Source organism: Meles meles, chromosome 6 (genome assembly GCF_922984935.1).
Source record: "Meles meles chromosome 6, mMelMel3.1 paternal haplotype, whole genome shotgun sequence".
Lineage (NCBI taxonomy): Eukaryota > Metazoa > Chordata > Mammalia > Carnivora > Mustelidae > Meles > Meles meles.
The window spans coordinates 1,271,873-1,288,420 of record NC_060071.1 but is presented as its reverse complement, the minus strand read 5'-3'; the positions used below and the strand labels follow the sequence as shown (position 1 = coordinate 1,288,420).

Genomic DNA, 16,548 nt, shown 5'->3' with positions numbered 1-16,548 from the left:
CCGCCGTCCAGCCCCTCGCACCCCGAACACACGGGCCGCTCTGGACACCTGTGCTGCCCCGCATTCCCTGTCCAGCGCACCTCAAACCTGGACCCGCTCTCCGCCGGCGGGGCAGCCATCCTGCACTCCCGGGCTGAGCCGATGGGCTTTCTCTGCCCGCACCGCCCTTTGCTCTCACCTCCGTCCCAGCGATGACCGCAGCGAGCAGTGTGCCCGCTGGGCTGCGGGCATTGTGCGGGCAGCTGAGCTGCCTTAACCAGAACAGTACAACAGACGTGTGTGCCGTTGGCTGCTCCGTTTCCCGGGAGCCGGCGGGGGCGGGGGGCTGGCCCCTGGCCCTGGGCTTGAGGCGGGTCCAAGTCACCTGCACCCCACAGCGGGGCTTCCGGGGGTGCTCTCGGGGCCCTGTCTGTTCCCTGCTTTCGTCCCAGGACCGGAAGAGGGCTTAGTAACTTTCTGGGAGCGGAATACGGGCCCAGCCCTCAGCGGGAACCCGCATCCCAGAGGCGGTCCTCCGTGGCGCTTTTGCCTGCCTCCAAGCACACCTGGTGGTTTAAAACTGGCTTTTTTGCAATTTGTTGACAAATCAGGTTTTGCTTCCTTCCTACGATGCCCTAAGTATAGGCTCTGTTCCATGGACAAAGCCTGCCTTAGTCGAGTTTGAAAATGTTACCTGGAGTGGCCTTGCACGGGCCCCAGTACCGCGTCGCCCTGGCTGGTGTGGCCCCGAGCGCCGGACGGAGAGCCGCGCGGACACCCCGGTGACCAGAGCTGTCTTCTTCTCGGTGCAGCATTACTTCACCGTTAACTTCAGCCACGAGAACCAGAAAGCCCTGGAGCTGAGGACGGAGGATGCCAAGGACTGTGACGAGTGGGTGGCGGCCATCGCCCACGCCAGGTATGTCTTGCCCACCCCACCATCGCCGCCAAAGAGGCAGAACACAAGGGCCCTGCCCAGAGCAGACCCAGGCCCCGAGGGGGAGGGCGGGGAGGGGAGGACGGGAGGGGAGAAGGCGAGCTATAAGGAGGGGTCTTGGCAGGGGTCCCCTTGGGTCCCAGAGCTCTGGGTCTGTGCCGCCCCCGGTGCCCCTGGGAGCAGGGAGACCGGAGGAGCAGCCTCCCGCCGGCTTCAGTGCGCTGGCTCCTTCCTTTCCAGTAGGGGAGCTGAGCCCTATTCGGTTGGGGTCAAGGGTTTTATGGCTATCAAAGCCTACGTCCGGGCTCCAAGCCAGCCACAGCCACGGATCTGCTGCGTGACCAGGAACAGCTCCTGTCTCTCCTCGGAGCCTGTTGCCTGTTCTACCGAGGGAAATCTCTCAACTTCTCTGAGCTCAGGGGTTCCAGAGCTCCTCCTCATTCCCCTCAGGGCATGCCCTCCCCGCAGGGGCCGGACAGAGAGAGAAGACAAGACCTCTCCATGTATGCGGCAGAGAAAACGGGGCCCCACCATGGATTGAGTCTCTGGGTCGTGGGGAAGTGACAGGCTTATTATGGGCTGGGGTGTGGCTGCAAACCCCCTGACAGAGCCAAGCCTCATCCAAGGGCAGGGACCCCCAGAGTCACCCCTTCAACGGGTGATCTCTCCGGCTCAGTGCAGAGTGCTGTGTCTCTGCGTCTATCTGCTTATTAAGTCTGACGTCCTGAGGGCAGAGACCAAGTCTGATTCTTTGGATCCCCGGGGCTTGCAGGGGCATGAGCAAGTGGACCAGGAGAAATCAAGGATGAATGAACGGATGAGGATGGATGCAAGGTTGGACGCTGAATGGAAGATGAAAGATGAATGAATGGAGGGTAGACAGACGACTAATGGATGTGTTTCGAGTACGTGTGATGGTGGATAGATAGTAATGAACAATGCGTGGATGGTGCGTGCGTGAGTGGACGGTTGGATGCATGGGTGAGAGGGTGGATGGACAGATGGACGGATGGATGGGTGGACAGATGGACGGATGGACAGACGGATGGATGGATGGATGGGTGGGTGGATGGTTGGATGGATGGATGGATGGATGGATGGATGGATGGATGGGTGGGTGGATGGTTGGATGGATGGATGGATGGACGGATGGATGGATGGATGGGTGGGTGGATGGTTGGATGGATGGATGGACGGATGGATGGGTGGGTGGATGGACGGATGGGTGGGTGGATGGATGGGTGGGTGGATGGATGGATGGATGGATGGACGGATGGACGGATGGATGGATGGATAGATGGTGGGTAGGTGGGTGGGTGAGTGAGTGGATGGGTGGATGGGCGGGGGGATGGATACCAGGGCGCTTCCTTGAGCCCTGGAACAAACCAGCTGACCAGAAACCCTTTATGATGGCCATAGCACTAACTATGACCTTGAGGTCAGGCCATGTCCGTCCCTGTTCTCAGGGAGTATCCAGTCCAGCCGTGGAGACCGGTACTCACACATGAACTTACAGAGTCAGGCTCTGACTGTGGTGCTGGGCAGATAGTGAAGGATGCAGGTGTCCCCCAGGGACATCATGTCCACTGAGGAAGACATTAGACGTGTTCGCAGCTAGCTCTGGTACACAAGGGCCCTGGTAGGTACAAGGCGCCATGGGGGAGAGACAGTACTTCCATCTGCCAGGCGGTGAGGGAAGCTGGATGCAGGGTGACATTTGACCTGAGCCAGAGGACCAAGGGCGTAATGGGTTTAACTACGAGTGCTTTGGCCCCCAGCCCAGGTCCCACCCCCAAGGCACTGACGTGGGAGAGACTCCCAGGATTAATGAAGAGACAAAGTGCAGTTTTCGCAAGGTGACGTGTAATCAGGTCATAATGGGTCTTGAACACTCAGCTGGGGAGCTGGGCCTTTACTCTGTGAACAGTGGGAGCTATCGAAGATTTTACACCAGGGGAGTGACACAGTCAGAGCTCCAGTTTTGGGGACATTGTCGGCGTTGTGCAGGATGGATTCACTGCGGAAGAACCAGACCCAGGAAGAGCCGCTGGGCCTCCGTCCCCCAACCAGCGACCAAGAGCAGGGCTGTTCTGAGAACCCCATGAGTCTGCTGACGGGAAGGGGCTTTCTACGTGTTGAAACGATGCAGAAGGCAGAATTCTAATCGGTTGTACATTCTGAGGACCAGGACTGCACTGGTTTAGAAAATGCGTTGATACCAAAATGTGTCAGAGACCGTGAGATCCCGGAGTCTCGCCTGGAGGGGGTGACGGAGACCCAGCAGAGGCCAGGCTGGGGGGGCCCCGTAAGGCACACACGCAGGCAGGCGCGGAAAAGGGCTCGATCACTTCAGAAAACTGTTAGACAGTTGCTTAAAAAAACGAGCCATTTACAGATGGCTGGGCCGGCTCCATGACCAGCAATGTCAACCTTTCAGTGTTTATCTGAGAGAAGCAAAACCGTCCACGACCCGTCCTGTGCACAGCTTTGTGTATAGTGGTCCCCAGACTAGAAAGAGCCGAGGTGTCTGTCCGCAGACAGACAGACATGCGGACAAGCCCCGGTCCGTCCAGGCGACGATCCCGCCCAGCACTGGAAAGACACCTGCCCCAAACTCATGTCACAAAACGCTGAACATCAAAGTCAGCGTGCCGAGGAGGAAAAGCCAGACGCAAAATAGGGCACGCCGTCCGAATCCAGTGACGCGAAACCGTGTCACAGGCACAGCTCGCCTGTGGCGAAGGATTCTGAGCCGGAGTCGCCTGTGGGTGGGGCTGGCTGGGGGAGTGAGGAGCTTGCGGGGGGACGGAAGGTTCTTTCTCCCAGGTGCGGTATGAGCAGATCGAAGCCCGTCACCTTGTGCTTCACACCTGCACCTTCCAGTCTACGCACACTAAACCTCGAATTGTAACGCGGAGTTCTGCAGCCACAAACCTCGGACCTCCGCCTTCTGTGACCAGCAGAGAAAACCGAGTGATTAGGTCAGGCCCACCGAGATCGTCTCCCCATCTTCAGGCCCCCTGTGTCCTGTAGCACCACGGAGGAGCGGGGCGGAAGCACATCGGATCTGTGGTCCTGGGGCTTCAGAGGGCTTGCACCCGGTGCAGGAGAGGCCGTCCTGGGGCTGACTTACATGCATTGTGTCGCTAGGAGGAAAGTGCAGACCGTGAGCCATATGTAGCCTCAAGCCCAGTCCATCATGAGTGTGTGTGAGTGTGAGGTGTATGCGTGGGTCAGGAGGGAGCCCGGCTCTGTTCCACGGCTCTGTTCCACGGCTCTGTTCCACGGCTCTGTTGAGCAGGGAGCAGTGTTGCCCGAACCTTATTTGGCTTCTGTTTACATTTACGTACTAGATACGCTGTACGTACCGAGGTGAGCGCCGTGGGGTCCACAGCATGCCCCCTGCCGTGCGTGCACCGTCCACACTTCAGGGAAGGCGCAGGGTGTGAGCCGAGCGGCTCCTGCTATCAGGGACTGGAGCCCCGTTCTAGCTCCAGCTGCCGCGCTCACAGACTGTCATTTAGGGGAAGGCACATCCCCTCTCAGGCCTCGGTTTCTTCACGTATAAAATGAAGCCGTGGGTCTTCCGTGGCTCCCAAGTTCCTGTCCAACTCTGAGTCAGAGTCTCCAAAGGCAGTGCTGCCCAGAGAGGTGCTCGGTACCTCGTTACTGGAGCAGAGGGCGGGGAGGCGGGGCAGCCCTGCTCGGCTGCCCAGGAGACCCTGCTCCACGCCGAGTGCCAGCGTCCGTGACAAACCACCCGAGTCTCGGATTCCACGGCCCTGGAGTGCGGAGACGTGCGGCAGCGTGAAGACAGACCCCACCGTCTCCACTGAGTTTCCTTTGCAAGTTAAGAGAACGGATCCTCTTGGGAAGTGGGAGGAACTTCGGAACCTAATATTCTCGTTCACACTCATCCTTGGAGGGAGCCGAGTCGTCTCCGGCGAATGGTCCTGCCAAGCAGAGTCCACTCTTGCAGCCTCACTGACCTGTAGACCGGGGGGGTGGGGTAGGACGGAGCTTTGATGTCGGGGTCAGGACCCTTCCCAGGGGCACGTCCAGGTCCACTGGGCGCCCTGCTCCCCGGGCCTGTCCACCCGCCCCACCACCCCCTGCTGCCATCAAGCCAGCAGGAGTCAGCCTCCTTCGACCCCGTCAGGGGACCAGGCTTTCTCAGCCTCCCAGGGGCCCCCACCCCTGCCTCCATGCGAGGCTGTTCCCACGCACAACTGCCTGGGCTCCCATCATCGAGGCTGAGAGCACGTGTGTGCGGCTCCCGAGCCGGTGATGAAAGCCAACATTGCTAGCCCGGCACCCACTGACCAGCCGCGTTGAGGGCCACCAGAAAGCCATGTAAGAAGATGCCAGACGGGAAAGTGTCCCCTAGACTGGGCACATGGGAAGCCCATGGGTGACCCCCGACAGGGACCCCACTGCTGTGGGCTCCAGCAGCCGCCCCTGGCTGCCCCAGCTTAGGAGCAAGTGAGGGGACAGACGTGGGGACGAGTGAGGACAGGCCACTCTCTGAACAACCCTTGCTGCATGGGTGGGAGGGGGCGGGTTTTTCCCCCACGTGGAGGGACTCGGGAGGTCCCTATGTGCCGAAGAGGGAGAGCCCGTGGGACAGGGACCGCCGCTGACACTGAAGGGACAGGCATTCAGGGGTTCAGGATGGGGCGAGCAGGGCCTCCGCCCTCTGACAGGAGGGATCCACGGTAATCCCAGCGCGAATGCGTTATTGTGCTGAACTGTCCCTCACTGGCACAGCCCCAGGTCACAGATAAGCAAACTAAGGCACGCGTCTGGGGTCCCCAGGCTACTGGGTGTGTGAGCGAGCGAGGCCGGTCCCAGCAAGCGGACACAGCCGAGGACCAGGCTCCACGGGAACCCGCATCCACAGGGCAGCGGCAGCCACGGGGGGGAGAGGAATGCTGGCTGGACACAGTCAAGGAGCGAGAGGGTGACGTGGCGGGCTGCGAGGCAGGAACCGGGCCACCGGCGGGGTGGGGGGTCAAGCCAGGGAGGCGTGGAGATGGAAGGTGGGAGGGGGCTCTGGCCACTGAGGTTGGAGGCCAGGAACTGGGGGCCGTGAAGCCATGGGTGGCAGGAAGTTGGGGACACCGGAGCGGGAAGGGGAAGGGAGGCTCCCGAGGGCACCAGGGAGGGGAGGGGAGGATGGGGTGGGGGAACGGACGGGTGAGTGAGGGGCAGAGTGGACTTTCCCTCTGAGTCCCTGCCTGGCTTCCCCAATGGGCCCCGCTGAGAGCTTCCCTTGCGAAGCCCGTGGGCTCTCCCTTACGGTTTCCCCAGCTCTGACACCGCCAGTGGCCCCGCCTGTGGGGCGGGTGTCGGGGAGAGCCCTGGCCCAGATCACAGCTGACCCGACTCCCCCCTCAGAGGCCTGGAACCTGGCTGGCCTTCCGGGTCGCCCCCAGCCGTGATGCTCTGCAAGTCTGAGGCCTGTTAACATACACAGTGCTGGGCTCTCTCTTCTGCCCATTGCTTCTCCTTTGGGGGCCCTCTGACCTGGCTCCCCTGACCCTCCAGACTTGTTGCCAGTCTCCCCCAACACAAGCCTCCTGGCCAGGGCCACCCTTGGACGGGTGTGTGCCCAGAGCCCTGGGTTTGGCGTCAGAGACCTGGGTTGTGGGACACCCCCACGGTCTGGGTCGGAGAAGACAGCATGGCAGCTGGAGCCAGCCCAGGAAGGAGGCGGGGGAATGGGCTTCAGACAGAAGACCCGCCTGTGCAAAGGCCCAGGGGCCTCGGTGGGTGAGAGCGGCCCCAGTGGGACCCACAGGTCCGAGTGCAAGACGGGAGCTGGCAGGGAGGCCTCAGGCATCGTGTGCAGCAGCGGGACCTTCTCCGGAGTCCCGCCGCTGGGGGATCCCACCTGGGGCTGGGCCTGCGATCTCGGGCCTGCGGCGTGGTAACCTGCGTGTGCCCTGCCCGCAGCTACCGGACCCTGGCCACGGAGCACGAGGCACTGATGCAGAAGTACCTGCACCTGCTGCAGATCGTGGAGACGGAGAAGACGGTGGCCCAGCAGCTGCGGCGGCAGATCGAGGACGGCGAGGTCGAGATCGAGCGGCTGAAGGCAGAGGTGACCACCCGCTGGGCCCCGGGCGCCCCATGGGCTCCTGGAGGGGCGGGGCGTGAGGACACGTGATGGGCAGAGCGGGAAGGTGCACGGACAGATGGGGGTTCAAATCCCACCTCTGCCCCCAGCCCTGTGCCTCAGTTTGTCTGTCAGTAAGATGGGTTTTTTATCCTCGCGCGGCAAGCTTGTGAGGTCGGCTGCAGAGCGCCGTGCCTAGGGCCACGCTGACTAAGCATGCAGTGTCGCCGGCCAGCATGGCGGGGGTGCGGGGCGCCTGGAGGGTCGGGGTACAGGCAGGGGCTCTCCAGGCAGCCATCTGGGGGCCGCGCTGTCGTCAGGCTGAGTCCTCTAGGACCATGATACTGAGCATGTCTGTGAAGCCGTATCTCCCGGACCTCCGCGCCGACCTCCAGAGTGGGAACCGCGCTGTCCCAGTCTCCCGAGCAGCTCTCTCGACGGGAGAGCGGGCAGCGCTGTCCGCCCTAGGCGCCCCTGCCAGCTGTGTGCCCAGCACAGAAGGACCTGACCCCTCGCCCCACGGCGCCCGTGGCACCATCTGGCCCTGTCGCCCCAGAGCCATGGGCTCTGCACTGAGGAGGGGAAGGGAAGGCATGGGCTCGGCTGGCAGACTCAGCCGAGTAATTTCCAGGGCCAACACAATGGAAAACGCAAGGCTGTGGCCCGGGCTGGGAAGTCACCCCCGTTCTCACAGCCCCTCACTCCAACCCGTGGCGGGCAGGTGACCCGCGGCTTCAACCCCCAACCTGTGCACAGGGGTGGGGGTCACCCACCGAGGGCACCCTGCTGTCTCGCGCCCTTCCCTGAGACCCCACGGATGCACCCTGGACGCCCCCATACCCGCACTGGGGCTCCCGCAGGGGGAGTCCAGTGCCCCCGCCGATGCCAGCCTGTAGCCCCGGACAGAGGGCAGCTGTGGGGCGGGAGCGGGCAGCGGGAGCCGTCCCAGGGCTGGCGAGCGAGAGGCAGGACTCACAAGCTAGAGTCCCGGGACCCGGCGCTGCGCCCCACTGTCCCACCAGACGTCACTTACCAAACAAAATTCTAAGAGACAAGCGCTAAGAATTTCAGGGTGGAAGCCTCGGAGCTGGGAGCCCCAAACACGGGTCCCGTCCGGCGCTCATGAGGCCAGCTCTGCCTGGAGCTGTCAGACCAGAAGTCGCCAGGCCCGCCGTGTCGCTCCGTCGCAGAGCCACAGCGTCCCCTCGGGAGCTCAGGTTCAAGCAGACGCCAGAATTCCGTGTGCCTCCTCCAGTCCTGCGCCGCACCCCAGACGGGCCTCCCCCGTCCGCCCTTGACCGCCCCGAGAAGATCCAGGCTCAGCAGGCCGCCCGCCTGAGCTCCCACAGCTGGGACGGGAGCCGGGGCTGTCTGTCTGCTTGTCGTCTTTCCCCTCCGCTGGCAGCTGCAGGGCAGGCGCTCGTCCCGCCTGAAGCACCTGCTTCCTCCTGGCATCTCGTTCAGCCCAGCACATGTCCCCGAGTCTGGGCTGCACCCGTGAGGAACCGGGGTCTGACCCCAGCCCCACGTTACTGGCTTTATGAGCCGGCTGCCCGAGACCTCTCACACGCGCTCTCCGCCTGCGGCCCCCTGAGCAGCGCCACGGCCTCATCCTCTTCCCCGGGCCTCCTCCTGTCCCCCACGCTCCAGCCAGCGCGGGGAGCCCCACGCCCCGTCATCCCACCTTCCTGCCTCGTGGAATCCTGCAGGTCCCGCGACCCCTCGCAGGCCCCCGCCCCGGCCGGGACTGCCCACTGCCCCTGCTCCCACGACGTCCCCGCCCCCGCCTGCCTCATCAGAGCCGGCGCCGCGCCATCCGCCACCCCACCATCCTGGTGGGGGCCCCTGGGGGCCAGACTGCCCTCGCGCTCCCTCCTTACGCCTGGCACGTGGCACGTGGTCGGTGAACACGTGGGCCTCACACTCCGAGCTGGCCCAGAGGGACGGCCGTGCCCACCGCCAGGGTCTGGGTGCAATGACCTCAGCCTTGTGCCGGAGCTCGCGACGTGGACCCGGCAGGAGCAAGCTCTTCTACCGCTGGGGAGGCCGTGGGTTCACGTGGCGTACAGCCTGGGAGGTTTCAGGGACAAGCGTGCAAGAGAAGATGGGGGCCCAGGGGGTGCCCGTGTCGCTGGGGAGCAGCAGGCGGGTCAGTCGTGTGTGTGTGAGTGTGTGTCGGGGGCAGCAGAAGCCGCGTCGGTGGGAATTTGGAGCAAGCGTCCGCCTGAATGCGTTACACCCAGGGCAAGGGAGCCGTTGAAGAGGACCTGGAAAGAAGGCCGTCTGCGCGGAGCGCGGGCTGTGGTCTCTGTGTCGCACGCGCACACACACCCTGCGGGGCAATGGACACAGCTCCAAGAAGTAGGCCGTGTGGGAGACAGCAGGCCTGGAACGTGATCACTGGAGGGATCTGAAGACGCTGAGGGCCGCCGCAAAGGGAGGGACTGTCGCAAGGTTGCTCCAAGGTCACCTGACGGATGGAGCCCCTCACGGACTCGGGTCTCCTGGCTCCAGACCCTCGGTCCCGCGCCTACCCCTGGGACCCAGGTCTGGGGAAAGGGGGTGTGGTTGCCAACCACGGTGTTGCCTGGATGGCCCCGAGCCCCCACGGTCCCCCTGCCCTCTGCTAGCCAGACCCAGCTGCTCGAGCCTGTCCCACACGTCCCCGAGGACACGCAGGGGCTCGCCTTCTGCTCTCCCCCTGCCCTGCTCAGTGCCCGCGGGAGGCCACCTCACGCGTCGGTCAGGGCGACAGAGTCTTCGCTGTGGGGGCTTCAAGCAGCAAGGGTTGCTTCTGGCCTCACGCGGGGTGTCCACTGGGGGCTGCTCCCGAGCGCTCGCTCGGAGTCAGGGACACGGCCGGCAGGCCCCCCGGGCTCACACGCAGGGAAGGGAACTGTGAGCAAGGCCCACCGCAGCTCACGCGACCGTGGACAAGCGCGTCCCAGGACCAGGCCCGCGCTCCAGGGGCTGAGAAGCACGGTCCTGCCTCGTCCGTCCGAGGAGGAGAACCGGAGTCCGCAGAAGCCGTAACGGCTGCCTGACCGTACCTTCCACTTTCATCCCCAAGCGCCTGACACAGGCTCTCGTGCGCCACGTGGAACAGACGTCCCAAAAGGTGTGGACGCAGCAGGGGTGGCTTCCAGAGCTGAGTCGGAAACCAGCTTAGTCGGACACACCCCCGCCACGTCCCCGGCCCTTCTTCCCGCAGGAGTATCTCACTGGGACCCCGCGCGGCGGGGTGCATGGGCGCAGGCTCTTCGTGGCCGGCAGGAGCCCCCCGGCTGACCTTCAGGAGTTCTGCAGGCTGCTTGCTCGACCTGTGATGCTGGCTGTGGGCCCCGGTGCGGCTGCCCGCCATGAACTTGGCAGGTGCTCTCAGCCGGGGTCTTTCCTTCAGAGAGCTAGTCGTTCGCATTTCACGGTCTCCTTTCCTTCGGGCCCCGCTGCATAATCGGCCGGGCGGGCCACGAGGAGGAGCCCAGGGCCCTCAGAACATCTGGGCGGCGGCCGCCGAGCCCTCGGCCAAACCTGGGCCGGCGCAGGTCTGGGGCTTGGCGCGGGTCACGTTCCCAGTCACCAGCCCCGAGGCTGCGGCCTGTGGGCCCCGCGGCTGCCTCTCCCTGTGGACACACGAGACGGCTCCCGAAGGAGGTCTGCCCGTACTGTGCGCCCCTGCTCTCTGGCTTGCCTGACAGCACCCTCCAGGCCGCGTTTCTCGTCACCACGCCGCTGGAGACCTAAAGCAAAGGGGCATCCACCTCTGAGAAGACGCGTCCGCTCTGGGTGCGCCGCTCAGCAGCATCTTACTGTTTCAGCAGCGACCCTTCTCTGGTTGGGGCGCGGAGGTGAGCGTGCAGGGGTGAAGCGGGCCCGGCAGGGCAGGGAGGGAGCGTAGACGCGGCGCTAACACGTCATTGGCTTGGAGTGCCCGGAGTCCTAGAGGCCTGACTCTGGAAGGGAGCGGCGAGACCGTCAGTGCACGGTTTAGATCAATCTTGTAAACCAAGTTTGCCGCGATCCCGGCGCGGAAGGCAGAGCAGCGAGGAGACCGCTCTGGAGGGCGCAGGAGAGGGCCGCGGGCCTGCTGTCCGCACCGGGCTGCACCTGCACGCCTGGAGGCTTGCCTCCCGTGTCCCCTGGGCCGTGTCCTGCCCCTGCTTCCCCGGCACACCACGCCCTGTGTGCCCCGTGGCTCCATCCACAGCATCGTCTCCACTGGAAGTCCTCTGTCCCGTCGCCCTCCTGTCGGACTCCTGTTTGTCCTTCAAAACCTCTTGTAGACGGCCCTTGCTGCTTCCCTGGCGAGGCCCTCCCACCGCAGTGGCTGCACATCTGCTCTGGCCTTGTCCTGTTGCGCCGTCTGAACCCCTTGTTAGTCCGGGGAGGGGTCTGGCGCCTCACCTCCAGCTGCGTCTCGCCGGAGCCCGGCACAGAGATGTCACCAGGACATGCGGACCAGGTTGGCCCAGGAGGATGGAGATGGCACCTGGATGGCTTGGAAGAGGCCAGAGCAGATCAAACAGGGAGGAGAGGAGGCTGGGCCATGTGCCAGCTGCTTGAATGCAAGGAATACAGAGATCTTTAGCCAAACCCAGGCCGCTCACGAGAAGGAGCACCCGAATACCTTCCCTGCCAGCCACGCCGACTGGGTTCAGGATTAAAGATGGCATCTCGGGGATGGTGGGCAGCAACCGGGGTCAGTGTCCCAAAGCAGGGTGGCAGTGAAGGTTTGCCTGTGACGGGCCGAGTAAGACTGACCGTGGGCAGCAGTTGGGCAGGGGCCTGCTGAGACGCCAGGCGCGGAGCCAGGATGGGCAGCCAGTGCCGGACGCCAGCCAGGGGGTCGGGCAGGAGCCAGAGAGCCCGCTCACCGTGGCCATCATTGACAAGGGTCTACTGAGCCGGTCCTGGGTGCCAGCCGGGTGAACCGCGTGCCAAGCCAGTCCCCCCCACCCAGAGGGCACCTGCCGGGCTTCGAGAAAGGTGGCCAGTGGGAGCTCCGTGGGGCTGGGGCTCCGGCCACCTCCCCACACCTGCTCCTGGCAGGAGGGAGCCATGGCCCAAGACCCCAGCACCCCGGAGTCTGCCCACCCAGCAAGCTCCTTAAGTGGGGCCTCCCGGGCCTGTGGTGCTGCCCGAGCACGGCGCCTCGCGCCTGACCTAGTTGCATCTGTTTTTCGCCCCAGTCCCTGCTGAGGGCTTGTCCTGGAACGCCTCTTTCTTGAGAAGGCGCCGCCAGATCTAAACTCCGGCTGCGCACACACACACACACACATGCACGCACGCACGCACACCACCATTGCCAAGAGAAGAGGGGTTCGGTGTGCAAAGCTGGGGGGATGCTGACCGGGCATCTCTGCGTTCCTCAGCTAACAGCCTGCCTGTGCATGTGTGCATGTGTGTGCACGTGTGTGCGCGTGTGCCCCTCGACCCTCTGGAGCACAGATCAAGAGTCAGCCTTCATGTCGACCTGCGGATGTTCTCAGAATTGAGAAAAACCCAGGGTGGGGGGAGGGGGCCGACGTGAGACAGCAGAAAGCCCCGCACCGGCCGAGCGCGGCTCAGATGTTTTCAGCCGCTCTGTGAGCATCGCGGGGGTAATTTTAGCAACCAGGGGAGTGGAGAGCGGGGAACTGCTCCATTTTGCTTTCAAAGTGCTCGACTGTGAGAGCCCATTCATTCTGCGGTCGGCAAGTGGCCTTGAGGGGACAGAGCTGCGTGTTGTGCAGCACCAGCCGGCTGGGCGGCGGCGTCTGGAGGCTCCCGAGCTGCTATCTTTAGCCGTGCGAGGCCCGGCGGGGGACGCGTGCTCCTGGGGGCCAGCTCCGTGGTGCTGCTGTTGCCCGGGTTCTCCTGGAATTGGCGTCTATGCCGAGCGCGCAGGTGTGTGCCGAGCACCAGGCCCTGGCGAGGCACCGGGAGCAGGTGGACGGGAGCAGCAGCCCGAGACGGAGGAGCGAGCGGGCGGCACCTGCTCGGAGCGGCAGGGAAAGCGAGGCCCGGCCGTCCACTTGGGGAGGCCCCGGGGGACCCGCCACCGTGTGGCCCAGAGCACCCCTTCTCCTGGGCACCGCCCCTCCGTTCGGTCCCTGAGGCTGTGCTGGACTCTGAGCCCACATCAGACGACGGGAGGCTTTCTAGGGCAGCACAAGCGCTCCTCCCCACGGCTCGCCCGTGTTTCTAGGCCGGCAGTGTCCACAGGGGGCTCCGGGGCAGAGAAGGGCTTCCGGGCAGCCTGGGGGGAGGGGAGGCCAGGCTAGCAGAAAAACACCGCGTTTCTCTGATTCCAGCAGTTCTGTCTGAAAAAGGAAGGGACTGCCCAAGTCCATTTTCAGATGAAGGGATTGCAAAACAGGGTATGTAAATACCACGAAAAATTCCCCGGGCCTAACAGGGAAGGCCTGGTGACCCCGCGGCAGGTGGGCAGAGCTGGAGGGCCATGCCTGCACCAGGTGGGACTCCAGTCCTGGAATGAGGCCAGAGAGGAGTCAAGTTCCTAGTCAGAACGTCGATGGGGGCTGTGGCGGGATGGGGGCAGGGAAACATTGTTTCATGGGGATTGAGAAACATTGTTTCGTGGGAAGAGATGGGAAGTTCTGGAGATGGACGGTGGGCACTTGTTTTAATGCCACTCAGCTGTGCACCTGAAATGGGTGAAAATGGTGAAGTTTGAGGGTAGCTCGCCAAAGCTCGCCAAAGGGGCTGATGGTTTGGGGCAAAGGGAGGAGAATCAGACTGAGGGTTCCCGGGGTGCCAGCGGCCCACAGCCCGGGCGCCAGGGCTCCCCGTCCAGGGCTCCCTCTCTGTCAGCTCCGCAGCCTCGCATAGAGCAGGGGACACCCGCCGCAGGGCCCCCGGGGCCGCTGGCAGGGCGCTCGCTCACCCCTGCGACGCACATCTCCGTTGCAGATCGCATCCCTGCTCAAGGACAATGAACGCATCCAGTCCACCCAGACCGCCACCCCCAGTGACGAGGACAGTGACATCAAGAAGATCAAGAAGGTCTGTGCCAGCCTTCCTAGAGAGCCTCCTGGCCCTGTCACCCTTGTCCCCTGCCCCCAGGGCCGGCCACCCCCCACCCCAGCCTGAACAAGTCCCCGGAGCAGCACTGTCCGGCGGGTTCTCCAAGCTGCCCGGGGCTCATGGCTCCACCCTGTGTCGTGGGTAGGACGGGCCCCAAAGCAGAAGGGACCCAGATTGCGGGCTGCAGCTGTGGGATTTCTCACATCAGGGGACAGGCCCTAAGGACTGCCCTGCCCCCACCCCACCAACACGCCCCCCCCCCCGCCCCCTCTTCCTGCAGACCCTTCCTCTCACAGCTGCCCCCTAGTGCCGCACACACCTTGGCAGAGGAGCTTCTGGTCCCCAGAGCTGTCCCTGCTGGTTTGCTCCGTCAGAGTCCAGAGGTCGCAGGAGGCCCTGGGGACCCGCCCGCTGGCCCGGGTGCCAACCAGCACCTTGGGCCAGCCAAGGGAAGCACAGGGAAGGGACATGCGTACGTGTGCAGGCTGCCAGGCTTGAAGCCAGGGAGCCCGAGTCCCCCTCAGACAGACCGGTGGAACCCCACAACCCTGCTCGTGGACGGGGGCAGAGAGCCCCCGGCACCCCCAGACCAGAAACCGCACATGGGCGTCCCCTGGGCCGAGTTCAGCCTCCTGGCATGTTTGGGGTTTTGAGCCCACACAGTGTGTTTCTTGTTCTTTTTAATTTGTTGCCAGTGCTTTAAAAGCTAAACACTTCACATAAAAATCTGGATTTTGTTTCTCAAAAATAGAAATAGCTAAAATTCATTAAGCACTTTCTATGTGTCAGACACTATTCTAGGAGCTGTACACAGATTAATTCATTCCTCACTGAGAACCCTCTGGGGTTTCATTATTATCTGCGTTTCACATATGGGGAGACGGAGAGGCGGGAGGCAAAGGGACTCGCCCAGGTCACACAGTTCGGCCTGTGCCCGTGACGTTAAACCCCAGCCAGCCGGCTCCGGAGGCATGTCCTCCGGTCCCCGGACACAGGAGCTCCTGGAAAACACGAGGAGGCGCAGCCCAGGGCCCACCTCCCACACAGGCCCCGTTAGTCCCACCGGCCGGCCTCCTGCAGCTGGAGGGCCCGCCAGGCCCCCACGGCCCTTGGAGTCTGCCACCAGGTCCCAGCCAAGCCCCACCCTGGCAGGGGTACGCGGGCTCCCCTCTGCCACAGGCACACTGGGTTTCCCAGCCATGACTGAGAAGCCCTTCTCACTGGAACACTGCAAGTACCAGCTGAAACCCTCCTTCGTCCTCGATTCTCACCGTCCTGGGGCCTCAGGGCAAGTGCTACCTGTAGAGAGAGCCTCCCTGTCTCGGAAGAGAGGGGTCTGGGCTCAGGGCTGGCCTCCTCCCCGGGGCACACGGCCCCGGCCGCAGACCTGCAGCCCGACCCCTGAACTTGCTATTCGTGTCCCCCTTTCCACTGAGACTAATGAGCCTCTGTGCCTGGTCCTCAGCTGGTGACCCCGGAACCCCTGGGTGCCCCCCCAGCAGCAGGAGCTGCCTGAGCTCTGTGGGGCTGGGAATCAAGGTCCCCTCCCGAGTTCTCGCCGACACACGGCCGAGCCGAGCAGCCCGACTCTGAGCTCAAGCGTCCTCGTTCATGTCCCCCGGAGGCAGGAGGAGAGCTCTGGGCAAGGGCTGGAACCCCTCAGAAGTGCTGATGAGACCCCAAGAACGAGATTAACTCATTCGCCATGTTCTGTTCAATGGGCTCATCGCCCTCTCTGTGGACGAGTGTTCACTGAAACTTCTGGGCTTTCAGGCCAGTCCTTAGCTGAGAGGCGGGGGAGACTCCAGGCACAGCGGCAGGCCTCGTCCTCCAGCCCCCCACCACGATGCAGACTCGGGCCACCCTTTTCCTCCGCCAGAGGGGCCTTCTGCAGCAACCTCGGGGGCTTGTTAAGAGGCAGAGGGCGAGGCGGGGGCCTGGCACCTGCATTTCCAGCGAAAGCTCCCGGGAGATGCTGACACCACGCCTCCCAGACCGCCCTGGGGTCCCGGGGGGGGTCCCCTCGTTAGCCCTGTCTACCGATGGGGAAACCGGCTCGGAGGGACCAGGCAGCTCACCCAGGACATTGCAGGCGGCGGCGGCAGGCCGGGCTTCCCTCCCCACACGCCCAGCCGGCAGATGGGGCCCGGGGTGACCAGGCCTCGGTCCCTGCCCCCTCTCCCCGTGACAGAGCGCGCCCCCCGTCCTCCCGCAGGTGCAGAGTTTCCTGCGGGGCTGGCTGTGCCGGCGCAAGTGGAAGACCGTCATCCAGGACTACATCCGCTCGCCCCACGCGGACAGCATGCGCAAGCGGAACCAGGTGGTGTTCAGCATGCTGGAGGCCGAGGCCGAGTACGTGCAGCAGCTGCACATCCTGGTCAACAACTTCCTGCGCCCGCTGCGGATGGCCGCCAGCTCCAAGAAGCCGCCCATCACGCACGACGACGTCAGCAGCATCTTCCTGAACAGGTGCGCTCCCCAGGGGCGG

General features: G+C 63.9%; 1 protein-coding gene across 3 annotated transcripts in view; it reads left to right on the top strand.

Annotated features, from left to right (window-relative positions):
- Nucleotides 1–16,548, top strand: part of RASGRF1 (Ras protein specific guanine nucleotide releasing factor 1) — a 90,583-nt gene that overhangs the window by 18,205 nt on the left and 55,830 nt on the right. For all 3 annotated transcript variants that reach the window (XM_046009571.1, XM_046009569.1, XM_046009570.1), the window contains exons 2-5: nt 792–898; nt 6,872–7,019; nt 13,947–14,039; nt 16,276–16,529. In XM_046009571.1, coding sequence (XP_045865527.1) covers nt 792–898; nt 6,872–7,019; nt 13,947–14,039; nt 16,276–16,529 — 602 coding nt within the window. The remainder of the gene's footprint in view (nt 1–791; nt 899–6,871; nt 7,020–13,946; nt 14,040–16,275; nt 16,530–16,548) is intronic.